At 55.4% G+C, this 27551-nt stretch overlaps 1 protein-coding gene across 10 annotated transcripts in view; it reads left to right on the forward strand.

Moving 5' to 3' along the window:
- Positions 1–27551, forward strand: part of MROH1 (maestro heat like repeat family member 1) — a 107864-nt gene that overhangs the window by 68420 nt on the left and 11893 nt on the right. For 7 of the 10 annotated variants that reach the window (XM_037891795.2, XM_043538926.1, XM_037891794.2 and 4 more), the window contains 9 exons: positions 268–420; positions 1992–2146; positions 3118–3283; positions 4139–4335; positions 15879–16016; positions 17793–17907; positions 21492–21638; positions 24457–24645; positions 27348–27503. In XM_037891795.2, coding sequence (XP_037747723.1) covers positions 268–420; positions 1992–2146; positions 3118–3283; positions 4139–4335; positions 15879–16016; positions 17793–17907; positions 21492–21638; positions 24457–24645; positions 27348–27503 — 1416 coding nt within the window. Of the gene's footprint in view, positions 1–267; positions 421–1991; positions 2147–3117; positions 3284–4138; positions 4336–5547; positions 5642–6425; positions 6519–15878; positions 16017–17792; positions 17908–21379; positions 21645–24456; positions 24646–27347; positions 27504–27551 lie in introns of those variants that run through there. The other 3 variants (XM_043538925.1, XR_005224213.2, XM_043538929.1) reach the window with 3 other exon arrangements.

Consider the following 27551-nt stretch of genomic DNA (forward strand, 5'->3'; position numbering starts at 1 on the left):
GTCACTCTCTCTATTCTGAGACCCTTTCTATGGCATGTGACAGACTGTATTCTGGCCAAATTCCAACTCTTACGTTCTGCCTCCTTGTACGGCAGCCAGGCGTAAGGTTCTTTATTCCGACTGAGTTGTGCAGCACTGCTGTGTTAGTTGCTGTGTCTCGCCCCAGATGTGTCTGCATTTCAGTGACCTTCGAGTGCGTTGGGTTAAAGGTGCTCTAATCCCCGGCATGTTAGATTTAACATCTCTTCCTCCCTTCTCCCTTGCTAGGTGATTGGGAAGCGCCTCCCACCTGACCAGCTGATGAGCCTTCTGCTCACGATGTTTGAAGGGCTGGCAGATCCTGATCAGAACTGCTCTCGAGCTGCTGCTGTCATGATCAACGCCCTCCTGAAGGAGCGTGGAGGGGTGTTACTGGAAAAGGTAAAGCCCTAGGTTCTCTCCTGGCCTTTGCTTTCCCTCGGTTGCCTTTGGATTCCAGGGCAAAAGGAGACCTCCTTTAGAGAGCTGGCTCTTGGATTCTGCTATGCCGTGCTCTCCCCTGCTGCCGGGTCTGAGCAGGGCATTGGTCCCTACCAGTTCTAGCAGCCCCCGCTCTGGGGAAGGGCTTGGTGTCTGGGTGCTACTGCCAGATGAAGGGTGCAGTCAGGTTATGGAATATGCTCTGCAGGGCAGGAACTTGGCACGTTCGTGCACCGGCTGGGGGGAAATGGGGCAGGTTCTGAGCTAGGTGACACGCCATGGTCCTGCCCTGAAGAGCTCTGGCTGTAAATATGGTGGCAGCAGGACAAGGCCGCAAAGAACTTTGGGCAGAGGAATGTCTGTGCCTCTGCCCCATCAGTGCTGCTCTTTAGTCACTGGGCATCACTCAGCATCCTCGTCCTGCTCCCCAGCCTGGCCCAGCGACTCCGGAACAGGAGCTGCAGCCCTGGAACTGGAGTCACCTGCTGGCGGGTGTAGGGAAGCTGCCACCTGCCAGGCCTGCTCCCTGGGTTTATCAGCCATTCTGGCCTCCGGTGCTTTACTGGGGCTCCCTGTGAGATCCTTGGGGGCCTTGCCGGGCAGGAGGGCTGGAAGCCCGGGGGGTGAGAGGTTCTGGATGTGAGGCTTCTTTCATCTGATTCCTCTACCTTCTGGGCCAAGCTTTTTTCCCCCTCTTGGAAAAAGCAGTTCTCCCTCTGCACTCCTTGGGCTGTTCTCTCCCTGTTAGCCTCTATCCTGCTTGGGGCTGCTCCAGCTTACGTGCTTCATCTCTTGGTCAGATCTGTCCAGTCCAGTGTCTGAAATCCAAACTGGTGCGAAGCCTCTGAGTCCAGGGCCAAACCTGAGCACCGCTTGGGACAGGGCACCCTGCCGCTCTGCACTTCCTGTCTGGAGTATGCTGCCAGGCCCGCTCTGTGCGTGATCGCCCTGTTTGACTGCATTGTGCGGCTTGCTCCCGCCATTTGGCCTGCAGGCTTCTTTCCAGGAGCTGGGCCTTTGACTGGGTCAATGTGATTAGCGTACGTAGCTGGCAGGCTGTCTGTGGCACTGGGCTCTACGCAGAGGGCGTGGTACAGGGGCTGAGCTTTCATCCTGTCCCTCTGGGAGCTGCTCAGGGCCTGGGAGTGCTTGGAGGGCTGGGGAGTTGTGTTCATGGGCTTCAGATGCAGCCCCCTCCATCCTTCTACCCAGAGAATTGCTGCTGGACGCAGTGAAGGAAAAGCAGGGCTGGGGGGCTCGTATGGAGTGGACTGCTGGCTAACGTTCGTTTCTGTTGCCTCTCCCCTTTCTCGGGACCCCAGAGGGCTAAGGGCCCTGCCCCAGATCACTGCCGGCCCCCAGCACGGCAGGATGTGAGATGTACCAGAGGCCTGTAGCTCAGCCAGCTAATACGACCTCCTCTGCTGGCAGCCTGCCTGGAGGGCCCCATGCCCTGCCGCCCTGGGTCTGAGCAGCGCGCCGGGAACCCGTCCCGGCTCCTCTCTACACGTCTTCTGTCTCTCGTCCTCCAGGTGCCCGTGATCATGGCTCTGATTCACAGCAAGCTGCAGGAGGTGGATGAGGAGCACTTAAGGAAGGCAGCTCAGCAGACGGTTTACATCCTGGCCTCCCAGCATAAGACAGCGGTTGTGTCCAGCCTGCTGGGCAGCTCCCTGCCCTTTGACAGGTACCTGGCTCGCGCCATTGCCTTGGCTGGTGCGCTGCATGCTCTCGCTCTCCTTCTCGGAGGAGCTGGGCTTCGGAGAAGCTTTCACTTAAGCTGCAGCTAATCTTCTGGCTCCTGCCCCTGGTAATCGGACCCTGCTGGAATGCCCTTCCTGTGCTCGGGGATCAGCACGTCCACTTGTCGGGAGAGCTGCCTTTAAAAAGGGCCTGGAATTGCTTAGTGCGGTAGCCTGCATTAGTGAGTCTGTGATGGCTTAGGCCACCCACCCGGAGTCATCCAGCCCTGGCCCTGGGGTTGCCCTCACACCTCTATTGCACGTGTCCCCCTCCCCCCTCCCTGCATGTGACCCCCACTGTGACCCTGCTGGAGCAGGGGTGCTAGAGGCATAGGAATTAAGGGAATGGGGAAAGCAAAGGCCCGGCCAGCTGATCATGGCCTGAGGAAGGGGAAAACCCCCTAATGCACCTTGCCAACCTTAGGGTGTCATGCAGAGGGAGCGTTTCATCCAACTGCGGCCAGGCGGCCCCCAGCCTTTCCCTTTGGAGGGGTGTGCGCAGCGGGAGCTACTGGGTTGCCCGGAGGCTTCATCTGATGTCAATCCTGAACATCCCTCTTCTCTTTTCTCTTGGCTCTGTCCTACCCCCCATGTCACAGACCAATTCCCTCCATCCATGGGGATCTTCACAGGCTTGTCTCCTGCCTCTCCTCTGGCGGGATTCTGGATGTCCTAGCTAGGCTGCAAGTACGGCTACAGAGCCAGGCAGAAAGCCCCAGGGTGGTAGGTAGCCCTTTCGCTCTATTTCTGGACTGCAGGCCAGGAGAGGAGACCCATGTCTGTCCTCAAGTGGGGAGCTGAGCAGCGTCGTGCCATGACACTCACAGGCTTGCTGCTGCTCAAAGCTAGGAGCCAGTACCAAACTAACGGGGGCAGCTCGGGTACAAAACTAACCCTCCTGTTTGTCAAAACCTAGTCACACCTGTGCTATGTGGAAGGCGCTGGCCACGGAGCCAACCCTCACGCCACAGATCTTGGAGCTGCTCCTGGACAAGGTGAATCGGGATGTGCCATACAAGGAGAACAAATCCTTCCTGTTGGGGAGCACCTATGAGCGCATCGCGACTCCCCTCCCTTTTGCTGTAAGTATCCTGCCGCTCCCATGCCTTGCCACCCTTCCCCCGGCACAAAGGGGCCATGCTTTCTGTTAGCCGGGCTCCTAGCCCCCAGGGAAGATGGCATTCCAGACCCCCCCCACCTGGCCTGCTTTGTTCATTTCCTCAGCTCAGGTGTTTGGGCCAGGCCTGGACTCTGGAAATAACGCATCACTGTATAATGCCTATTAGAGCTAATCCGCGGGCTCATAAAAAACCTCTCAGGTGTTCATCCTCTAGGGAGATCACTTTGCGTTTTATCCTGTCAAAAACCTAATCCCTGCTTGGCAGCTTTTTAAGGAGTAAAGCAGCTGTGACAATTTCCTCCTCCTCCTCCTCCTCCGAACCAAGTGCAGATGGTACAGAATCCGTCATGCTGAAAGCAAACACTCCTTCCCTCCCCACCTCCCCTCTTTACAGCCCTGTGTATTCTGGGCCATGTAATTACAGCTCTTTAAATCAGCTGGAGCAGGGCTCCGCAAGCTGTGTGCGTGATGTGCACACGCTCTTCCTGCCTGAAAACTCCAGCTATGAGATCTCCTGTGCTCTCCCTGCCAGGTGCCGATCTCAGACCCCGATTTAGAAACATGCAAGTTTCAAATCCAGCTGTTCTAATGGTGGCTTTTCTGCTCTGTTTCCAACTCTGGCTACAGCAAAGCCATGTCTGGGCTGCTGAACAATGGGCTGGTTGCTGGGGTCTTGTTGGTCTCTGAACTGGAGGAGGGGATTCGCAGCTCTCCTTGCTGTAGTCGATAACCTATCGAGTATCGTTAACAGGTCTTAGTGGGGAGTAGATGATTTCTCTCTTCCGCCCCGGCCCTTCCTAATCCTCTTTCTTCTCAGGCCACATGTGCTCTGCATGAGATCATGTCTGCTCCGGAGTCTGGGGCAGCGGTGCTGGGGCTCTACCCACACTTGTTTGTGGCTCTCCTGTTGCGAGTCAGCTGCACCGTGGGTGTCCAGCTGCCAAAGAACCTGCAGTCCAAGGAGAGGAAGAGCACCAGCCGGAGCCAAGGGACCAGAAACCTGGACCCCTGCAGGTAAAGAGCACAGGGTGCTGGGGGCTTGGAGGCAGCTGGTTTTACCTGCCTTGTGGAACTGATCTTTGTTGTTCACAAACACACACATGCTGCCTGCGTGTAATCGGGTGGCTGGCGAATCACACGAAGCCCGTAGCCGGTTCTGGATGAAGGCCTGAGCCAAAGGCTGTGGCTAGAGCTTGGCTTTCCACAGAACAGGATCAATCTCCAGCCACGCTTGTGCTTGTGACATTGTTCCCCACGTGCTGAGGTGGTGTGCGCCGTGCCCTGGCCTACTGCTACTTCCAGGGCATGGTGTCCCCGACCTAGCCCTGCAGCTCTTCCCCATGTCCTCCGTGCAGCCACCCCCTCTGCCAAACTGCCCGTACACCCACACCCCTTTTGGAAACGGGGCTCGGGGGAAACTGGGGTGCAAACTGCTCCATCTCCGGCAGACCCAAACGTTGGCACGTTTTAATCGCTGACGCACTGGAATGGGGAGTCGCGTTCCCCATTTCCCCTCAGGGTGGGCTGCTGCAGAGGGGGCAGCGCAGCCCCCTCATGAGACTTTTTGTCCTGAGTGCTCTGGCTGCCAGCCTGCAGGGAGGGGGTCAGGCTGGGAAAGTGGCCAAGTCCCTGGACTTCTGGCTCGGTGATCTGCATACGCTGCGGCAGAGCTCTGACCTGTCCCTTCTAGGTACCGCCCATCGCCTCCAGCACCCTCACAGCACCCAGCCGCTGGTCCTCGGCTCCCTGTGACTGTGCTGGCAGACTGCTCTCCTGACTCTCTGGGCTTAGCCTGCCGATGACCATCCCTTCCTGCATTACTGGGGAGCACCTGCTTTTGGCAGTAGTCATGGCTCTGGTGCATGGAGGATATTCCAAGCTCTGTGTCTTCAGCCTTTCTAGTCTCCTCAGGTCACCAGGCTACTCTTCTGTGGTGCTTCGGGCCAAAGGGCTTCTGTTGCCCTCACGAGGAAAGATGGCTTTGTGGGTGGACACTGACCTGGCTTCTGTTCCTGTCTGATCTTGTGCTGCCCTCCTGACTCCTCTGCCTCATTCCCTGCTCGTTCAGCGGGGCTAGGCGTGGGGGGGGGAGGCTTGGGTACGACTGGTGAGTGCCACGGAAAAGCCATAAAGCCGCTTCTCTCTCCGTGCATACCCTGAACCTGCGTGGCAGTGCCTTCGTGAAGAGTACTGCATAATGGCTGTGTTGCAAACTCACCTTTCTAGGCCCGGTTTCCAAAAGCTGGTTGGTCATTGGGTGACCTGCCACCCCATCAGCAGTCTGAAGAGTGTCTCCTCCAGTGACAGCAGCAATGGTCAGGTAGACACACAAGCGTTGCATCTTGTCTTACTGGGCATCCCCCAAAGCTTTTTCTTCCCTTGCCCTCAAGCACGTGATCCACTTACTCTTAAAACAACTTAGCAGTTCTCTCTCTCGTCTCTAGGTTTATATCCAGCGGTAATACGTAGATCCCTGCACAATCTGTAGCTCCGCAGTTCCCAATTGAAAGGACTTAGTTGTATTTGCAGAATAAGTTAGAGGTTGGCTGTGCAGGCTAGTAACCCAGCCCCCAGGCTGTAGGTGCTGCTGGCATACACCCTTGTGTGCTGCTCTAGACAAAAGTCCTTGGAGCGTTAGAGGTGCCCCCCTTCAGGCAGCTAGCGGCCTGCGCATGCTCAGGTCTGATCTGCACACCCTTCTGCCATGGACAGGGCAGCTGGAGGCTGAGTCTTTCTTTGGGCTTATGTTGTTCATGGGCCAGAAAATTATACCATTGTTGCAAACAGAAGAGACTTCTTTACTAAATGGCGAGGGACAAAGTTCCTTAAAGGGCAAGGATCACGCGTGTAGTTTGTGGATGATTGTGTGCTTTTGCCTCACACCACTGGCTCAGGTGCTTTGACAGCAGGAGTTACAGGATATTAATCCACACTCTCCAGCTGCCCAGGAGGTGAGACTGGCCTGTCCAGACCCGTTCTCGCTAGTAGCATTAAGCCACCTCTCCAGGAAGTCTTGTGCCTAAATGAGTGACATGTTGAGTTGCTTCTGCTTGTGATATGTCTTCTCCAACCTTGGTTCTTGGTCATCTCGTGTGCACATACAGGATCGTTCATGTGTGGCTGAGAGTCGGGCCCTTCATGCTCCAGTTCATCTGGATCCCTCCGTTCAGTCTGGTCATGGTTTGTGGCCCCTCTGAGTGAGTTAATTGTACGGCTAGTTCCCTTCAAGCTTGGCTCAGATCCCTCCTCCACCAGATCTTCCCCAGTTCTTGCTCGGGTTCCACACCTTTGTCTCTCCTTCCATGTTGCACAGTGACACTTGCTTTTATTGTCCGTAAAGCCCAAATGGGGCTACGTGCTAAGGCTTTCTGACTGGCTACCTGCAATGCTGGAGCTGCTTCCCATGTGGCTGCTGATGAGTAGGTTGCTTGCAAGTGTCGTCTGTGCGCTGTGTTTATAAATGAAATATTCTGGCAGAGTTTGGGAAACTGGGGGAAAGCCTAATGCATTCGTGATCCTCAGGGCTCATCTGCACACGACAGCTATTTTGGAATAAGGTAGGACATGAATTTAAAGCAGAATTGCTATTCCAGAGCAATTGCACATGTGGACAAGCCCTGAACTTGGATTTCAGTGGGCAGAGTTCCTCATCTAACTGATCAGTCCTGAGTTCTTTGTCAAACGTCTTGGTCAATAACAAATGTAGATCCAAGCATTGATTCCTCCTACAGGGCACCGAGTGCTTGATGGCTGGGAGAGAACACGTCCGAGGGAGGGCACCCTCTGGGAGGGTGATCTGTCAGACAGGAGCCAGTCAGGTTGCAGTGTGTGAGATGGCTCTTGCTGACTGGCAGGCAGGTTTCTGGGACTTTAGTGTCATGTGCCCCGCGGCCGCTCCTGAGCGTATCAGACTGGCACCATTTTGGGGCCGGATCGTGTGGCCTGGAAAATGCTTTATGGTTCTGGTCGTCTGTGCTCTGGCACCAATACGGCTTCCTTGGCACTGCCAGTCCTGGCCTGGCGCTCTTCCTCGTCCACCAGCTTCCTGGGTGGATTGTGACTTCCAGCAGGAAGCCCGGCGTGCAGTGGGGGCTAGTCCATCTCCTCCCTCCCCCAGAACTGGAGGAGCAAACAGCAATTCGGTGGGATGTGGCTGCTGAGCACAGTGGGGCTGGCCACAGTCAAACCTGCTGAAGAGACTTGCGGGCTGACGCAGTGGCCTCAAGCTCCCGTGACTGCTGGTGTCCCCGCTGCCACGCGGTGAGTACGGGGCTGGCTCTACCTCCCAGCTGTGCCTGAGCGTGTGTTGAGGGAGCCCGGCCCTGTGCCCTGCTGTCCGTGATCATGGGGCGGCTGGAAGCTGAGGGATGGTGTAACTTCACTGACTGCATCTGCACCCAGCACATGTGCCTCACAGCAAAGCCTCATCAGTCCTGGCATTCCCGTTGGCTACTGGCCAGCTCCAGTCAGGACATGCTGCTGGCTTGTGTCTAGGGTTCGAGGGACACAAACCACCTTTCTGATCTTACCTCTGGGGGTTGCAGGCAGGACGAAGGGCCAGCAGGGATCAAAAAGGAGTTTGGGTAACTTCAGATTCTGTCCCTGCTCCCAAGTCACTCCTCTGGGTCTGGGCTCTTATAGTGTCCCTTCCCTGGTGAGAGCTGTCCCCTCCCTTGTTGCCGTGTGAAAGACCTGCACAAGCACAACATGCTTTCAAACCCCTCTTCCCCCCGAGCAGGGGGGATTCTGTAAACTCTCCTCTTCGGCACTGGGGGGCAAAACTTGGGGCCGATGTGATCTTGAAGAGGAGCCTGACTGGCTGTTCCCCAGGCAGACGCTGGGGAATGCCCACGTTAGGTGGCACTGAACCAGGATTGCTGTGCCCAGCACCCCCTCACCTACTGGCATGAAGGAAACAAAACTCTCGCTCTTCATTGCATCCAGAGCAGCACTTCTTTCATTGCCTGGGGAGAGGCGACAGGCAGTTCTGTATTGGTACCAATAGATGGCGCTGGTTTGACTAGCATGCTGGAGGCTGCCGGTTTCAGCCGTGCCCACAAGCTGTCTGAATTCGGTCCCTTCAAATGACCTTGAGGCTCTGACTGATGCACCCAGTGGCAGCAAAGCAAAGCTGTGTCCTGCTGCCACCCTTAACGCTCCTGGGGAGATCGCTGCTATGGGGCACCCGCCTTCAAAACCGCATGGGGAGCACGCCAGTGAACCAGGAAAAGTAGGCGGTAAACGTGCATCTTCTTACCAAATTCCATGCCTTGGCAACCCCTCTTCAAGCCTTGCCTCCGTGATCCACTGCAGTCACTGGAGGTGGTCACAGGCCCAGGGCGGCTACAGCAAAACGTGCAGAATCTGATTGGGGGGGGAACCCTCCTTTGCCGTCGGACTGTAAGATTTGCATGGATGCTGTGTGCTGGATCGTGTCTGTGAGGCACGTGCTGCACTTGATGTTTGGAGATTCCTGCCCCGCTTTTATCAGGCAAGGGGAAGCTATGCCGGACTCCCCTTGGCCTGGGGGGGCGGTTTGCAGATTTTACTGTGGCTCTTTGTGGCCTCTTACTCAGGGAAATCCGACTTGCATGGGGAAGGCTGCATGGACCCAGAACTGGGACTTGTAGCCACTTTAGGGGATTCAAGCTCCATTCATCAGTTTGTGCTGGGACGATGGCAAGGAAAAGCTGTGCTCTGTCTGCTGGGGGAGGAGGGACAGAGTCTGAATTAGTGGCTGCCCATGACAAACTTTAAAGTGATGCAAACTGCATCTGACGAAGCCTGATAGGCCCCGTGTTCAGCCTGGAAAGCTGCCACTAATTCCTCTGGTAGCTTTTCCAGCCCAAAGTTGTAATGAATGGAAACAGGTTGTTACGCTGGCTAGCAAAGCTGCTCTCTGATTAGTGTTTTATTTAGACCACATGTTAAAACAAAATTTAAAAAAAAATCTGCTCAAGTGGCTCAAGCTAAAGTTGAGCTTGCTCCACACGGCTGCTGTTTCCTCCTCCTGGCTGCGTCCTCCGCTCTCCAGCCCAGCTCTGGGAGGGTTCTGTTCTCTGGGATCCGTTCGCGGGAGCCTTGACAGCCACCCTATTTGTGAACCCTGACCGAAATTCTCACCATTCCTTAAGTCACTTGCACTCTTTGTGGCTTTGGCCGTGTGCACCCAGAACTGTCTGTTCTCTCAAATCGCTCTTCCTCCTCCTTAATTACTTCTGGAAAAGATGCACAGTGAGAGATCTCAGCCAGACCCCAGACCACCATAACATGAGGAACACTTAAAGGAACTTGGAGCAATTGGTTGCCTCCCAGGGAGGGAGATGCAGGAGCCAGAAACTACAGATCTTCCTCCAAAAAACTGACTCTTGGAACAGTTGGGGCAAGAATCCAAATACAGTGGGACTGCTGCTGTCCTGTCTGAGGGGGCCACTGGCCACTGATTGGATCAAGCATTAAAATGCTTCCTCCCGAGTGCCTCCCTTTAGCAGTACAGGCACTGGCCCCTCTGATCCCTTGTCAGGCAGAGCAAAGGCCAGACCTGTTGGAGAGAGTGTCAGGTTGCAAGAAGACCCAGTTCTGCTGAGTGGGAACTGATTATTCTTCCCTGCAATATGCTGGCTGCAAAAGGGATAGGGAGTCCCTGAATTATCCTGAAGTCTTCAGAGCTGAGGGTGGAAGAGAGCAGATGGGTCACTGTTGCATTGCAGCTCCCAGAGGGGGGGCTCTCCAGGGCTCTCTCTGGTTCAGGAGTGGACTGTGAGGCACTCACACCTTCCCTGGGGGGGGGCTATTCCACCTCCGTTAGCAAACGTTCCCGAAGAGCATCTAGCAGAATGGCATGGGGCGCAGTGGAGGCTGAAGGCGAGTGGCGGGACTGGAAAGGGTTCCAGTACAGGGTTAAGTAGGTCAATAGCAGGCATGTGACTAAAGCTCCCTGAAGACTGTCTTGAGTGTGGCCTTTGTGCTCAAGTGAAAAGGTGGCTTTTTCTGGGGATCTAGAGATTTGGCTACCAACCGGAAGAAACCCGACATAGGCAAGGCCAAGTGCTCTCTGGTCTCTGCTGAATTTTGCGGGTGTTACTCCAGAGCCGCAGCATTGCTGCAGGGCGGGAAGCTGCGGTGATATCGGTTGATCAAATGGCTACATCTGGGGAGATGGGGGGAGGGTCTCTTACCAACCACATCCAGACTCGCCTGGCCCATCGACGCTGACAGCAGAGCGTCCCAGTCCCTGGGGTTTGGTTCTGCTCTTACCGCATTGGGTGCAAACAGGTGAACTTTGGCTCTACGTCTGAAGTCATTGCTGATTAATGCGGGGAAAATCGCTTTTGTCCCAGGTACAGGAAAAATGCAGAGATGTGAAATTCCAGGCTGCTCCCAGGAGCTGGTTGCAATATCCATAATTTCCTGTACACGTTTTGAATTCTAAGTCTTGCTGATATTTAAATGCCAAAGAGCTGGTCAAGGTGAATACGATAGCTTGGCAGGAAAAGGCCTTGGAGGAGATGGGCTTTTGTTGGGAAGCCAGGAAGTGGCTATAGGACACTGGAAAAAGCAAACCTAGCGAACGACTGACTTTAACCAGCTGCCTTTCGAGGCTATTGATGTGGCTCACTGGCTTTGTGTCTTGCTTCAGTTTAACGATCCCTGTCACAGGATAGGGGGATTCTTGAGCTGAGACTCTTCTGTGCACAATTACCTGCCCTCTGCTTTCTGTAGGGCCAGCGAGCACCTTAATATCCATGGCTTGTCCAACTGGGCAGGGGCTGCATTCTTAACTGTTCATCTGAGGGGTCATGGCTTATGGCCTGCTCACAAAGTCTACAGTTTCCAGGACAGCTTCAGAACACGGTCTCCTTTGCCTAGTTCATCGGGCAGGCCTCCGGCAGGTCCTTGCCTGGGCTCCACCGTGGAATCCATTCCCTTGAGGTAGCTGCTGTGTGGGGACTGAGTTATTTGGAGACTGATGCAGAAAAACACAAAATTGAACATACCAGGATCTCTCCTTGCTGTACCCTGATCAGAATGCTGTTAATTATACCGCAAGTCTGGCCACAGTGCAGCTGTTCGACTTCCTGCTAGTCCCCTCAAACCACAGCCCTCCCCATAACTCTTGTGATGCAGCCAGGAACATTTACTGGCCATCCAGGGTTACGCTATGGTGTGGCCAGCTCTTCCTAACTGGGGGCCCTCAGCTATACAGTGCCATTCCTAGACACTCCTGTCTTCCTGACTGACCAGCAGTCTGTCCCCGCTGGGCACCATGAGGAACAAACCCCTCTCCCAGCTCATGCAGTACCTCTGATGTGCTGGTCAGATCTCGCCAGTCTCCAAGTCAGACTTACCAGCTGTTGGGGCTTCCTCCCTGTGGGGCCTTTGACAACCAAAAACTGAGTGGGGAAAGCAGCTCCCTTGTTAACTGGATACACAACCCCTGTGGGCTGGGCTGGGCTGGCAGCTTACAGAGAAGTGGATCTGGACTAACTTTTCATACCATGCTAGGAAAATGTTTAGGAAAGTGTTTTCATACACCAGGAGGTCAGCACAGTCCCTAAAATGCAGCATTACATCTATGTGCAAAATAGCTTCTGTAACTTGCTGCTGGAACCCTTGTATGGAGTGGCCAGAAAGTTACTGTCCCACCACCCAAAGCCATGCATATCTTATTTATTTTTTTTATGCTAATTTCCTTGTGCACCAAGAAAATCACTACTTAAAGTCCCTGGGTTCTACTTGGCCCAGGCTGCTGCTTACGCTGAATGCAACTGGAAAAGTTCAGAGGCTTCTGTAGATCAGAGTTCCTGCTCAGCAGAAAGGTTACAGGTCGCCCTGACATCGGGATGGTGAGAGGGGGGTGCTCTTGGTATTACAGCAGTGTTCAGGATGTGCTAGCTGTTGTATTAACACGCTGGGCAGATATTGCCCCTTCCAAAGGCAGTGCAGCATTTGGCGTGATCCATGTAGCTAAGACTGGGTATTGCAGACAAGTCTGAAGAACACTGACGTGAAACACTTGGGAGTCAGTATTGAGTGGAATATACAGAACATGTAAATAAGGGGTCTTTGTTCTCCTTATTCAACAGCTGCCCCTGGGAGCTGGGTGACTGGATACATCGCCCCAGTCAAAGGGCGTTGACATCCAAGTTGTGGATAGCTGGTGTATGCTTCTCCTGTAGATGTTGAACTGGAGAGCTGTTCTGTGTATATATGAAGCTGGTATCACAAGTAACCTAGCATGCTAGATCACCTGCTCTCCCATTCTTCCACTTACAGCTAAAACCATTTTCAGCCATCGTGAAAGAGAAGGCATGGGAATTAGTTGCATATATTGTGCCGTTCATTTTTCTGAAACTAATTTTCTGGAGGCTTCAGCTGCAAGGAGGCTGAAGCTGGTGCTGGATATGAGCAGTACCTGTGTCTGGGTGCAGTCATGTAGTACAGCGACGAAGAAGGGAACAGCTTGGGTCACCTTAAATTCAAGGGGTCTCATGTCCCAAGATGGGTGTGGTCATTCGCTGCGTGAAGTGTGGTGGTGTCCTGTGCAATACGATGTTAGTGGTGGTCTCCTGCCCAGCACCTACACATGCCAAACAAAGGGTCCCTTGACCCTACATAGAGACGAATGCCTGATAGATCCATGACCTCAAATACAGGAGATGGATTTGGAGTCTGAGTTTAAGGTCAGAAGGGACCATTAGATCATCATGTCTGACCCCAGTGAGCTCAGGCCACGACCCATGCACTAAACCCAGCCACAGAAATCGGACCCAACTGTTGCAGCCCCCAGGAGACTAGACTGTTCCGTGCCCCAGGTAGAGAATAGGAGGCACTGGGGTGCCCCGGTGCTTGAGACTCCTGCAATGGTAGGGAAACAATTAAATGGTCCTCTTGTAGGGGGGGGGGTGTGTGTGTGTGTGTGTCTCTCTCTCTCTCAATTGAAAGATGCTAAAAAATTGGAGAGGGTTCAGAGAAGAGCCACAAAAATGATGAAAGAATTAGAAGCCCTTCCCTAGAGTGATGGAGCTCCATCCATGCACCCGACCCAAGAGAAGGTTAAAGGCAGACTTGATCACTATGTAAGTACCGACATGAGGAACAACTATTGACGATGGGCTCTTCAATCTAGCAGAGAGGACTACCAGGATCCAATGGCTGGAAGTAGAAGCTAGACCCGTTCAGATTGGAAATGAGGCCTAGTGAGGGTAATGATTCCAATGGTTAATTTAACAGGGTGTGGTGGATTTGCCATCACTGATCATTTGTAAATCCAGGCCGACTGTGTTTTTTTTCTGAAAGCTGCTGTAGGAGGTTATTGATGGCAGTTGTAAGGCTCTAAAGAGCATTTTACCCACAGAATTCAGTCCCTAAAGTTAATGCAAACTAGTTCTGTAGGAAAAACATTTGTGATGGAAAAAGTAGAGAACGGCAGCGTTTGATGGGCCAGATTATACACGGGGTCCAAAATGGAGGCCAGGATTGCCAAATGAGGTAGGCTTGTGCCAGTAGCCAGTTAAGACATGCTTGACGGCCTGTTTGGGAAACTCCTGCCCATGGCAGATGTCCGGGATTGGTTTGGTTCTTGTTCCTAGCTACTCTTTTTTCTGTATGGATTGCTCAGAACCCTCTGCAGCTGATCCATGCCTCCCTGTGTTTGTGGGAGGACATGGCTAGCCCACTGGGGCACCTCCAAGAAGTGGGAAGCTGCAGGCAACAAGCCGCATTGTCTGTCCTGCACCCATGGAGTGGAAACACTCTCTGGGTGAGGAAGGGCAACTTAGTGCAGAGCAGCTGCACCCCTTGTTCTTCAGTTAGTCTCCTTACTCACCCGTCCTGGGAGCACGCTCGGCAGCTGCCCCACGCGGGTGATCAAGAGTTTGCCTGTAAAAGGGGATGTCTCAAAAAGAGGCTAACCCAGCAGCTGCCATTAGTTTAGTGCCACCTGCATGCAGAGGTTTTTCCATGTATACAGCTCGTGTTGTTAACACGCCCTGTGTGTGTGCGCTGGGACGGAGAGAGCTAGATAAAAGGACACAAATAAACAAGGCTGAAGAAATATTTCTTTAGCAGTCATGTGTATCCATTTAATTTCCATGTGTACAATGGTTCATTCTATATTTTCCATCATTAGTCTGGATTCTGGACAACGCTGGAGAAAAGATTATATACTGTCACTAAGGAGAGCCAGGATCTTTTGGGGTTTTTTGCAGTTACACAGCTTTGCTGCAGAACATGGCGAGTGCATTTACAGCAGCAGAAGAGAACTTTCAGCGCTCACGAATTCTGCGCACACGCGGGTCTTTCTGCAGCCAGTCCGTCCAAACCTGCTGAGCCTCCCTCACCGCGGTTTAGGCTTTTTTTTCATAGATTCATAGATATTTAGGTCAGAAGGGACCATTATGATCATCTAATCTGACCTCCTGCACAACGCAGGCCACAGAATTTCACCCACCACTCCTGCAAAAAACCTCTCACCTATATCTGTGCTATTGAAGTCCTCAAATCGTAGTTTAAAGACTTCAAGGAGCAGAGAATTCTCCAGCAAGTGACCCATGCCCCATGCTACAGAGGAAGGCAAAAAACCTCCAGGGCCTCTTCCAATCTGCCCTGGAGGAAGATTCCTTCCCGACCCCAAATATGGTAATCAGCTAAACCCTGAGCATATGGGCAAGATTCATCAGCCAGATACTACAGAAAATTCTTTTCTGGGTAACTCGGATCCCACCCCATCTAATATCCCATCACAGGCCATTGGGCCTATTTACCATGAATATTTAATTACCAAAACCATGTTATCCCATCATACCATCTCCTCCATAAACTTATCGAGTTTAATCTTAAAGCCAGATAGATCTTTTGCCCCCACTGCTTCCCTTGGAAGGCTATTCCAAAACTTCACTCCTCTGATGGTTAGAAACCTTCATCTAATTTCTAGTCTAAATTTCCTGGTGGCCAGTTTATATCCATTTGTTCTCCAGGCAAAGCGAATAGCATGAGCACGGCAGTCTTGGGTTAAAAGTCCCTGACACTGAGCTGCTCTTTCTCCGGGATTTTGTTTTCTTTACATGTGTGGTAAACACAGTCCTCTTTCTTGTATAGAAGCCTAAGATTTAGCCATTACTAATATTTGTTTTGTTCTGACAGGATAATGTATGTTTCCCATATGTTGCTCTCTGCTTGCAACAAAATAATCCCTACCAATAAAATATTAATGCAAAAAAAAAAAAAAAACCTTCTTATAGTAGCTCTGGACTTCTTCACTTTTCAGTCTGTTGTCTTGGATCACTTTAACGGCAAATGTCCTGGTGGAAATGGAGGTAGCTGTGAGTTATGGGTTTGTCTCACTCCAGCTAAAGCCTTCACATAACTCATTCAGTCCTCAGGTACCCTCGCGCCTCTGAATAACCCCATGCGCCACTGTGCAGAATTTTCTAATGTACTGTGGTGTGCGTTGGCCAGCGCTCCCCGTTGGCTGGCGCTCCTGTTCGCTGCAATACGAACGAGTTGCATGCAGGCTTCATAAAAGAATCTCTCTCTCTCTCTCTCTCTCGGTCCAGCTGTGCGGTGGAAGCCCTGAGAGCCATGCTGACCCAAGGGGGCAGTGACGAGGTGGTGAAGTCCGTGGAGAGTGCGGGAGGCTGGGAGCTGATGAAAAGCTCTGATAGGCACCATGATGGCATTATGCTGCTTGCAAGGTAAGAGGGGAGTTCTTCAGGCAGCCTGTCCCCCTGCAGCCTGGGATCAGCAGCAGAGTGCACGGGCTGGGTGAGATCTGCTGGAGTGGGGCAGCCCCCCGGGAAATGGGGAGCAATGCAGGACAAAGGGGAAGCTGGGAAGGGAGCCGTGACACAGCAGATCTCAGTGCTTCAGGACCTACGTCGCTCCTTTAGATCTGGAGCGAAATCATCCCCCCCGCCCCGGATGGAGCTGGGCGCTAGGAGGGGCTGACTGGAGTGGACAGGCCTCAGCCCTTTCCCCACAGCCACCTACGCGGTGAGGTATCGAAAACTGAACGAACTGAGCCTCGGCCCGTCGCCTTCTCTCTGTACCCCGCCCCCCTCCAGTGTCCAGCAATGGGCGAATGGTCAGGTGGAGGCGGGGCGAGGGAAGGCTCCGGGCACAGGGCTGCACAGAGCCCCCCGGCGCCTGTGACTGGGTCTGCAGGGGGCAGTTGGGACAAAGGGCAGATGCAGTAAGGCAGCTGTGGCTGCAGAGCTGCCCCTGGGGGCAATGGTGGAACGGTGTGTTAGGGCCAGGGCTTGGAAGCACTGGGCTCCAGGCTTGTGAAGCTACCCGCAGCTTCCCTGCTCCCAGTGACAGCCGGCTACCCTTGTGGGCGGCCTGGCAGCACCGGGCCAAGAGAAGGGAGGGCGCTGCAGGCTGAGAGCACTGGGGTTCGCATGGCTAATGGCTGCAGCACCAAAGAGGCTGGATGGGGTCTGTGGGGAATATGAAGATCAAAGCTACTCCTGACTGAAAGGCAAGGACAGGCGCGTGACCTGAATGCAGTGCAGGAGGGGAGCCAGTGGAGCGAGACTCTTGGCAGCTTGTTTCGTCTGGATTGGAGGGCAGAGGAGGCGGGTTCAGGGGACCCAGCCAAGGGCCAGCAGGAGAGATCTCTGCGCTGACAGAGGACACGGGTCAGAGCTCAGATGTCTCCTGGGTTTGTATTTGAGGGCTGGGAGACCTCCAGGCTGTAGGCTCTGGCCACCAGGAGCAAGGGGTGCCCAGGCTGAGGGTGGGAGGAGTCCCTGCACTGTGGGTGATTGGCCCTTGGTAGGAGGGTGTCCAAGGCTTGGACCGGAGCGCCTGAACATGGGGGGGAGGGGGGGGTGGGCAGTCAGGGAGGGGCTCTGCTGGAGACCTCTTCTTGCCAAGACACGTGTTCCAGCTGCCTGTCCTGTGTGTAAAGGGCTAGGCAGCCCTGAGCCGGCGTTCCCCGGGGTGTCCACGCAGCTCCTCGCGGCTGGAGCCGCTCACCTGGAGCTCAGACACATGGTCATGGAGGTTGGAGGGGGGCGGGGTATTGGTGTTACTCTCCCTTCATTGTCAAAATAAAGCAAACTTCCTACCAAGCTTGATGTGGGCTAGGGAGAAGCAAGTGAAACTGTCCGGTGGCTCCTGGCACTTCAGCCTGAGCTTTGGAGGAGGCCAGGAGACCCCATGGCTGTAATCTCCCTGTCAGAGCTGCCACTGTCAGGGTTCTGCGCCACTGAAGGTGGGATGTGCCGGCATTTTTGGCTGGGCCTCTGCCCAGGGCTGGCTCCGGTTGCCCAGGTCAGATATCCTGGATGGCTGCTTATACTGCCTAGAACTGGCTTTTCCAATGGGCTCAGACTGGCTACTGTGCCCTTAACAGTGGCCTCTGGAGAGCTAGGGGATTACTTTGATTCTTGTGCTACTGAGTTAGGAAGGCAAATGCCGCCAGCCAGCCTGCCCTGTATGCCGTGTAATGGGGTGTTCTCTTCCAGGGCAATGGCTAAACACGCTGGCCCCAAGCTCCCTTTGATTGTGAAGAATCTCTTCCCGATGCTCAACAGTGTGTATGACCGCCAGAGGATCACCACCACCGCCTTCTTCGCCGAGGTGAGCAGGGCCGGGCCGCCCCACTTGGCTCCTGGGCACCGGGGCGAGGGGTTAGCAGCAGAGCCCAGAGGCAGTGCGAGTCCAGCAGGCTGGCGCGGCTGATCAGTCCCCTTCAGCTTCCCTGGCCCTCCGTTAAAGGGAATGGCGTAGACGTGCTCCTAGGAGTCCAGCTCTTACCACATCGGGGCCAGGAGCCAGCAAGACATAACCTTACCCTTCCTTACATACCACCGTAAAGAATGAGGTGACTCAGGCCATTCCTGCTGCGAGGCCAGCCGACTGTAATGCGCTCTTATAACACTGGGCTGCTGCCGTGGTCTGTGTTCCCTAGAGCAGCGCGGCCTGCCATCCGCAGAGCTCCAGCCCTGCTTCTAACCACCTCGTAAATGCTCAGTGGCTCGAGCAGCCTGGGCTTCGGGCCCTGTTTTTATTTTCTGTGTGGCTGGGGGGGGGGCTGACGGCCCTGCTCTTGGCTGCTGCCCCACAATCTGCTTCAGCTTTCGAGTGCGCTTGGCTCTCGGGCCTTGCAGGGTTTAAAATAGCAGTTTCTGCCTCGCCCTCGAGCTTGTGGGGAAGGAAGCAGCCGCCTGTGTCTCTCCCTCTCGGAAAGCTGATGAGGTGAGAGCTGCCGTCCCTTCCTTGCCAGGGGCTGACCTGACCAAGCGGCAGTGGGGAGGCGTGGGCTGGCCCCCGAGCAGCTGGGGCATGGCGTGTCGCTGGGCGTGGTAGAGCTGTGCTGCCAGACCTGCCTGGGCATCTGCCGCTGGCTCTCGCCCTTCCCTGTCCCTCTTGCAGTGCGAAGGCCTGGTCCAGACCCAGCAGTGCTAGGGGAGGGTTTATTGTGTTGCACCTCCTCCCCGAGGCCGATGGGGCAGTGGGACGAGATCCAAGGTGTGCGTGGTGGCCCTGGCCTCGCCTCTTCTCAAAGCCACAACCTTGCTTTGGGGCGCTCGGTCTCTGCTGGAGTCGGTCATGAGGACCAGTGCTCTGCCTGGACCTCCAACGCTCCACGGGTCTGACCCAGCAGAACGGCTGCCAAAGGCCCCAGGGAGCTAGTCCACCCTCCAAAAGTTCGCTTGCCCGGCCGGTATCCAGCCTGGGGATGAGTGGGGGAGGGGAACCCACCTAGACACCAACCCGGGGCTGGGTCCCAAATCTGCAGTGGCTTAATTGCCCCAGAGCAGTTTCAGGGAGTGGGGGTAGATTCTGAAGTCAGTGGCCTTGCTGCCCCAAGCTGCAGCTCATACTAAGGCTTCCCCTGAGCCCTCAGGCCTCTCCTGCGTGTGCGATCGTGGTGCAGGGTGTAAGGATGGACGCTTTCCCTGAGGCCCCTGCAAGCCTGGCCGAGAGTAGCACCTCTCCCTGGGCAGAGTGGTCTGCGGTCACTGGTGAGTGCAGCTCAAGCCAGAGATGCAGTCAGTGTCGTCGTCCATCGTCCCGTCCGTCTCTCCTCCCCCTCCCTGCAAGGCGGCTGCCTGGGATCTCCTTGGCCACCAGTTGTGATTGGGTCCATTGATCACCATACAAACCCCTGGGGACTCGGGTTCAGAGGTGTGTTAACCTCTCTGCTGATTCCCTGTTATGTTACCTGTGTACTGAGCACTGGCGTGACCACTGCGAGGATACAGTGTCCAGTTCTGATGTCCAGTTTTTTCAGCATCCTTCTTCAGTTGTGGGGAGGGGTCAGAGAAGAGCCACCAGAATGAGTAAAGGTTAGAAAACCTGCCGTACTGCGAGAGGCTCCAGGAGCTCGGTCTATTTAGCTGAGGTTAAGGGGTGACAGGATCACAGTCTGTAAGTACCTAGGTGGGGAACACACTTTTGATAATGGGTTTTTCAATCTAGCTGAGAAAGGTCTGACGCAATCCAGTGGCTGGAAGTTGAAGCTAGACAAATTCAGACTGGAAACCGGGCCTAGACTTTTAACAGTGAGGGTCATTAACCATTGGGCCAGTTTCCCCAGGGTGGTGGTGGATTCTCCGTCACTGGCCATTGTCCGTCCATGCAAAGCTTCTGCTCTCGGGAGATTTTAGGGAGGTTCTGTGACCTGTTACACAGGAGGCCGGACTGCTGATCACAGTGGTCCCTTCTGGCCCTGGAATGCGACTCGAACTGTCCTCTGAGCTCCATGTCGCAGGGCGGACACCACCGCTGGCCTGTATCTTTTATATGAGCTGATGGGCAGGGGTGGTGTTTCCTCTTGGCACATGCTCCCCCAGGACCCAGAGGTCTCCAGGGTCTCTGTTGTGGGGTGTCTAGCCGCTCCTGGCAGCGTGTTCCTCTCATGTACACAGCATCACTCTCAACTTGAGGGGGTGGGCCTGGAGCCCACTGGGAGAGCGGCCCTGTGATCTCCATTTAGCTAGGTCTCCTCCGACTTTCCGCTCGCTAGCCTCCCGGGCGTGGGGTGCTGAGTGCTGACAGCCCTTGCATGGAGGAACTGCTTGCCAGGAACTAGCTCGGGTCTGCTCGGTTCAGCTTTGCTCTCCAGCCCCTCTCTTCGTGTAAGTGGGAAGGAAACAGTGAAGAGTTGGGTCAGTAGCTGCTAATCCCTGACTCCAAACATTCATTGGCGTTAAACCAGAGGGGACCCTTGTCCTCTAATCTGGCGCTTTGCACACACAACCCTGGGCCTTTCACCCAGTATTTGCTGTCTGAAGCCCACCAGAACTTGCTGAGCTAACACAGGGTTTTAAAGGCTCCCAATGGCCGAGGAGCCACTAGATCCTTTGGTAAATTCAGTGGCTAATCACCCTCACTTCAACTTGTCCCTTATTCCCGCTCTCTGTTTGCCTCGCTTTGGCTTCCAGCCCCGGGGATGCATAAGGGAGCGAGAGGCATTTGCAGGCCCCCTTGCGCAGGGTCTCATTCCAGGACCCCTCCTGAGAATTAACCCTTCCTTTTCCAGGAAGGAACTAGGGCTGCCCCCGGGACAGTGGTACTCTGCCCTTCTCAGCACCTTCCGTCTAAGGATCTAAAAGCCCTTCACTGCCCTCCTGTGGTAACGTCTGCCTTGGTGTCCCCTCTCTCTTGGGGAGAGAAGGGACACAGGCAGCTTTGGGTAGAAGCGAGGCTGGGTCGCTGTTTTGTAAACGTCTGCTGTGAGTAAAGGTGTGTGTGTGATACCAAGCCGCTCTGCTGGGGAACCTTTCCTGTCGCCCCTAGGCTAGCTGGCCCCTTGCACCACTCATGGGTGGGCATGCCACAGATCTGCCAGCTGGAGGCAGAGGGCAGCTCTTCTCCACTGGGCTAAGGTGCAATAGCAGGGCCATGGGCCTGGGGCGCCCTCCTGCCCCAGCCAGCCAGGGCATGGATTAGAGCTCCCTGGAGAGGAAAGCAGCTGTGTGGTTATTGAGCTGTGCAGGTTGGTATATGGCTGGGGACGTCTCTGGGGTTACTGGTCACTGAGCAAGGCTCTCTGGCCTCTCTGCAAGGGAGCTGGAAGGTCAGGAGTCCATTTTACACTGTGTAGGGCCAGGAACTTCTGAGCACTGGACATGACCTTGCCCCTGATGTGGCCTGGCTGGGGAAGGTCGCTGCGGAGCCTGGCAGTGCCTCACACCAAGGCTGTCTGTCCGTTCTAGCTTCTGAACAGCAGCGTGGCGAGTGACCTGATCCTGCTGGAGTCCATGATGGATAACATGACGGGCAGGCAGAAGGACCCCTGTACGTTGGTGCGCATGCTGGCTCTCCGAGGGCTGGGCAACATCTCCTCTGGGTCGCCGGACAAGGTGAGAGCGGCTGGTGCACTACTGCACCACCCAGAAATCCCCCGACGCAGAGCTGCATCCGCAGCCCTGCTGGGTGCTGACTGGAAAGGAGCCCAGGGCTTTGAGCGAACGGTCCCGCTTGGCTCCAGGCTCTCTTCGCTAGAGCCAGCGTACTTCTGTCTGTCCCCAGACTAAAGCGTGTTCCTGCCTGCTGTCCCGGGGTGGTATCTGACCTGTACTAGGTGGAGGTGTCGGGGGAGGGGCAGGAGTACTGCCCAAATTGGGGAAGTACCCTTGCTTTCCCAGGTTCCACCCATTCACTCAGCTAGCACCGTGCAGCTCTTCGGACAGCACCGTCCTCTGGGATCTGCTTTGATCGGCAGGAAAGGGAGATGCCAGCGCTGTTAGCTCTGACCCCTGATTGCTGACACCCTAGGGAGATGAATGGGCGGTTAAAACACCCCCCTCCCCTCCAACTATTGTCTCTGGCTCTTTGCAGAGACTCAGGCAGGCACTGATTGATTTGACTCCCATTTTTTGAAGGTTTCTTAACTTAAAACATGAGCCCAGATTCTGGAGCACAGGCTGCAGCCTCCTGGGAAGTCCCAAGTTCCCCAGTCCCTGGTCAAACGCCAGCTGAGAGAGGCTGTGCAAAGGAAAGCCAGCACACCACCGGGAGATGTGCTCAGACTTGTCTCCGTTGGTCACTGGCGATTCCTGCGCTACTCTGTTCGCCAGTGGATACCTCTGTTGACAGCCAGGGGTGCTTATCATGGGAATCCGGACAGCCACACCTTAGCACGGTGTCTGCCTCTCTCGAGGCCTGCGGTTGGACTTGTCTCTCCCGACTCCGACATCTCCTCTGATGCAGCCGGTTGCAGGGGTGGCTGGCTGTGCTGTTCCCAGCCACTGCAGCGTGTCAGAGCTCGGTTGCTGGGAGAGTGAGGAGTTGCCGCTTGTTTCCAGATACACCTGCAGTGGGAAATGACTGTTTTAAAACCGTCGTTTCCTGTCTGAGAGGCCGCCCTGGAATCTGCATCGCGGCCCATTGTAGGCAGAGGAGCCCAGCCCTGCTGACTGTCACGTGGCCCTGAACTGCCTGCACGCACTCTTCGGGTTTCTGTACCTGCTGTCTGATCTTCGGCAGCACAGGGACTTGGCAAGCGCTGTTCCTACACTCAGGCTTGTGCCAAACCCCAAGAAGAGGTCACGGACAGGTCACCCCTAAGACAGACAATAAGCTACTGTGACTTGACACTAAAATATAAGTAGCTACTAAAAATACCATTCTGCTGGCGTAGCTGTAGTCAGTCCCTTCTGTAACAGCATCCAGCTCCTCCGCCTTCTCCTGCCGGGAGCAGAGCAAAGTGCTCCCCGGGCAAGCAGGGACTGAATGAACTTCCCCAGCCCAGAGAGCGGCTGCGTGTGCTCACACCTGCTCTGCACGCCCAGAGCAGCACGCCCACCATCTGCCCAGCACACGGCTGCGTTGGCACCAGGCCAGGAGCCGGGGGGGGTGGGGCTGCATTTCATGCCAATAAAATGAGCACATGGCAATGACCATGTCTTTTTATAAGGTCAGGTGCCCTGTGGAAGCTACGAGTCCCAGCTTGATCCAAGGGCTGGCGTGACCTGGGTGGCACAGAGGTGGTGAACTAGAAGTAAAAGGCCCTGTATCCATTTACAACTGCAGAGGGGCATCCGGTCCTCCGGGGCGCTTGTGGCCAGATGGCCACAGTGTTCCGAATGCTTTGCCCCATGCTTGTAATACTACCTCCGTTACCCTGCCGGCGGTTAGGCTGCGAAAGTCGAGCCCCCAGAAGGTAGGAGTGGTCAGGATGGAGTCTTTTGGTGCAAACGTAATTCAGCTTCCCTGTTCCTATGCATTATCACACGGGCTTTAGTTACGTCCTCACAGAGGATTGTTCCACAACACAGATGTCCACCTCTTGCCCTGATGGAGTAACTGGTAGCCGTAGTATGCTGGTCTCCTCTGTGGATCAGTAACTACAGGGGATGATGCGCTTTGCCAGTGGCTCTCACAGCTATCTGCAGACAGCAGAGAAATGGGGAGACTCAGGGTGCCTGGGTTCAGCTCCAGGCTCTGGAGTGAGCTGTGCTCTGTCCCTACCCTCACATGTTCTCCTGCAGGCTGTCTGCCCCATCCCTGTGTGTTCAAACCACATTGCTGATCACCAGCAGGGGGCACTGAGAGCACAAGTCTCCCGGCTCTGTTCCTGTATCTGGACCCACAGCAGCCCGGTCACGGAGAGGAGCAATTCCAGGGAAGTCCTACAGCTCTGGAGCATGCTCAGTGCAGACAGAATCTTCAGAGAATTTAGCAGCTGAACAAGTCTCTCTACTGAGCATGTGCAAACTGACTTTTCTTATCCCTGGGCCATGTTTGGGCAGATTTTCATGGAGATGGCAAAAGGCACATCTGTGATGCCAGGGTGACCCTGCCAAATTTCACATCCCTGTGCCAAAGCATTGGAGGGGAGGGCAGGGCAGGAGAAAATGTTGTGGGTTTTTTCTTTTTTTCCCTAACCTCATTCAGCCATTTTGCAGAACTGTTTTAGCTGAAACTGTCAGGCGTGAAAAGAAACAAGCCTCCGTTCTTGGTCTGGCAAAGCTACAGGCCCCTGTTGTCAGTTCTTTGTAACAGAAAGTGCTAGTGACGTTTGCTTAGAGATGAGGCTACAGGCTCCACCTAGGAGAAATCCTTCCATGTGGCAGTGACACCATGACCTCCCTGAGGGTGCCGCTTGGATCCCACCCACGTATCCTGGCATGTGTCCCACAGCAGGGAGTGCTTCTAATGTGCCACTTCCTTCTGCAGGTGCAGAAACACGGGGCCCAGCTCCTGGCTTCCATGGTCAATGGCATGGACGACAAGGATGATCCCGACAACGTGGTCGCTCTGGAGGCCATGTCTAGCCTGTCCAAACTCCTGGACCACGTGGAGGAGAGGGACATCCGCTCCATGCTTCTCCATATTGCCATCCGCATCCGCCCCTTCTTTGACAACGTAAGGCAGAACCGTGGCTGTTTTTGGGGGCAGGGGAGCGTGAGCCGTTAGCCAGGGTGCAAAGGGCTCGGGGGCTGTAATGAGAAGTGCCTGCTCTGAAATGGGGGGTCAGCCTTCTCCAGCATCTCAGAGAACAGAGCTGCTGATTTCAGCACGATGCTGGGAGTTAGGGCTGAGGGGGGCGCACAGAGCTTTAGAGCACAAGCTAGTGTAGTCCTGGCAGGTTGTCCTACCCAGGAGAGATCTGGGCTGCTTGGTAGCTAAGCAGGGATCATCTGAGGCTAAGTTACAACATAGGAACGGCCAGACTGAGTCGGACCAAAGGTCCATCTAGCCCAGTATCCTGTCCTCTGACAGTGGCCAATGCCAGGTGCCTCAGAGGGAATGAACGGAACGGAATCAAGTGATCCATCCCATCGCCCGTTCCCAGTAAATAGGTGGCATCCTAAGCTAGACAGTAGATGCCATTGTGGGCTCACCCCGTGGCCACAGGGAAGAGTGGGGAAGGTGAGGATGGCCATGCTGGTACCAGTGTGCGGGAGTTGCTTGGTTCAGCATAGTGGGGCATTGGCACGCAGCAGGCCAGCGGTGTTAACCATGGGAAGGGGGTCGCTCTAGCTTGGCGTCCTAGGCGGACGTGCTTAGCGCTCCAGGATAGAGGCTGGAGGAGCAGGTCAATACTTCAAGGTTACGATTCCTCTGAGAAGGGAGCAGGCCAGGCCAGTGGTTCTGGGGGCGGCGATGTACCTGCCCTGGGAACGGCAAAGCAGGGAAAGAACAAAGCTAGAGAAGAGTACCTGAAGGCCTGAGCGGTGGAGATGAGCAGCACGGAGCTGGAGCGAGTTAGCGAAAGGGGTGAGGGCTTCTCCGAGCATGAGGCACTCAAGAGCGCACAGGGCCTGCCCCCGGGAAGTGGTGAGACCAATGACCCCGCTCTCTGCACCAGATCCTCCTGACTCCTTCGGAGAGAGGATTGCGAGTCTGCTGAGCTCTCCCAGTCTCTGCCCTTCTCTGCACCTGCCTTGTGATCCCTTCCCTCGCCTCATCGGGTTGTTCTCTGTTCCTTCCCCTTCTGAGAAACTTGCCCCCTCCCTGCAGTGCTCCTGCCTTTCCAAGGATCTCACTCCCTCCCCTCCCCCTACACTTCACCTCCTCTCCAAAGTATTGACAGGCACCGATTTCTCTCTTCCTGCTCTGGCTTGTGCTCGACTCTCCGGTCTTGAACGACCTCTTCATGGCCACGGTTCAGGGCCTCGGCTCTGTCCTGCGCATCCGTCTCCAGAACACCCTGTGCCCACTGGGCCACCCGGACACTGCCTCTCCTGCCTCTGGCTGCTCTTTCTGCATCCTCCCTTCTCCGGCTCTGCACCCGGCCCTGGGGGACTCTCTGCTGACGGCTCGCAGAGCTCGCTCTGCCACCAACCTCTCTTCCATCCCGCCTGTTTGACACCGCCTCTGGGGACAGCTTGCCCTCCCGAACTGCCCGTGGCCCAAAACCAGCTCCCGCCTTCTCCCTTTGCCTGACGCTGTCACTGACGCCACCCGCCTCCCCAGCACTCAGGCCTGCAACTCCTCCCTTGTCAAACCATAGCTCGATCCTCTGCTCCCTCCGCCTTGGTGCTCAGATCCTCGTTCTGCCCTGCCTGGATTATCGCCCCCCCCCCCCCCCCCCCCCCCCCCCCCCCCGTGCTGGCCTCCCAGCACGCGCTGCCGCTGAACTCCAGCATGCCCCGGTGGAATCGGGTCACGCCCCTCTTGCAGTTGCCGCGAGTCACTGCCTCCAGAGCCCTGCTCGCCCCCCACCGCTGCTCCCAGCCTCAGCCACCCGTCCATCAGGTGGCCATGCAATGGGTTCTTGTGCTCCTCCGGAGCCAAGCTCTGTCTGCCTGCACTGAAGTCCCTCTCAGACCCACTAGTGCCGGAGGCTTCGCAACTTCCCTACCGTTCCCTTGGTCCTTCCCCTGCCTCTGCCCGCCGGCTGGGAGCAGGGTCCTTCATGCGTGAGAAGCCTGGTGCCTAGTGGGCGTGACTGCGAGTCCCTGGTGTGCTAGCACACCTGTGTAAAGAGAAGCGGGAGCTGGGGGTGGGTGAGAGGGAACAACCCTGGCATGCTGGCTGTGGCTCACGGGGGCTGGGAGAGGAACGCTCTGCGCCCATGGGCAGGAAGGAAAGACCCACCCAGATGGCAGAGCAGGAGCGGGTGACGTACTGTAGGAGACGTAGCAGCTGAGTCTGTAGCAGGGCCGGGTGACCATTTCTCTGTACTAAAGTAATGTCCATCCAGGGGACTCCCAGCCCGGTCCAGACAGCCGGCTGATCTCTGCCCCAGGGGGGCTGTTAGCCCCATTCTACAGAGGAGGCAACCGAGGCAGGGGAGATTGAAACCTCATCCCTGCTCTCTGCTTTTCACCCAATCCCCGAGAAGCCAGTGGATCGTGAGAAAGCTCCAGCATCTGTAGAACCTGGTGCTTCATCTGCTGTGTCTGTTTGCTCAGAACTGGAGACCGCCAGCGGGTTGGGGGGCTGGGTGGGAAGCAACCAGTGAACGAGGAGGGAACAATTCCTGTGCTCGCCCATGCTAGGGTGTCCCCAGGAGCAGCAGCTGGAGTGGGGCTGTACCGATCACTGAGACGGTGCCTGCTGTGATCCTCTTGTGCATCTCCATCACAGCGACACTCGCCTTGTGTGCCCTTTGCCTGCAGGAAAACCACGAACTGCGCACGTCTTCCATTGTTCTGTTTGGGAACCTGACCAAGTTCAGCGCTGGGAACTGTGAAGACGTCTTTTTTGAGCAGATCTTGAATGGGCTGGTGACGCTGCTGCTTCACCTCCAAGATCCAAAGCCAGAGGTCATCAAAGTGAGTGCCTTGCTGCTAGACTGGGGCCAGCAGGCGTTTGGCTGGTGT

Source organism: Chelonia mydas, chromosome 2 (genome assembly GCF_015237465.2).
Source record: "Chelonia mydas isolate rCheMyd1 chromosome 2, rCheMyd1.pri.v2, whole genome shotgun sequence".
Taxonomy (NCBI): Eukaryota; Metazoa; Chordata; order Testudines; family Cheloniidae; genus Chelonia; species Chelonia mydas.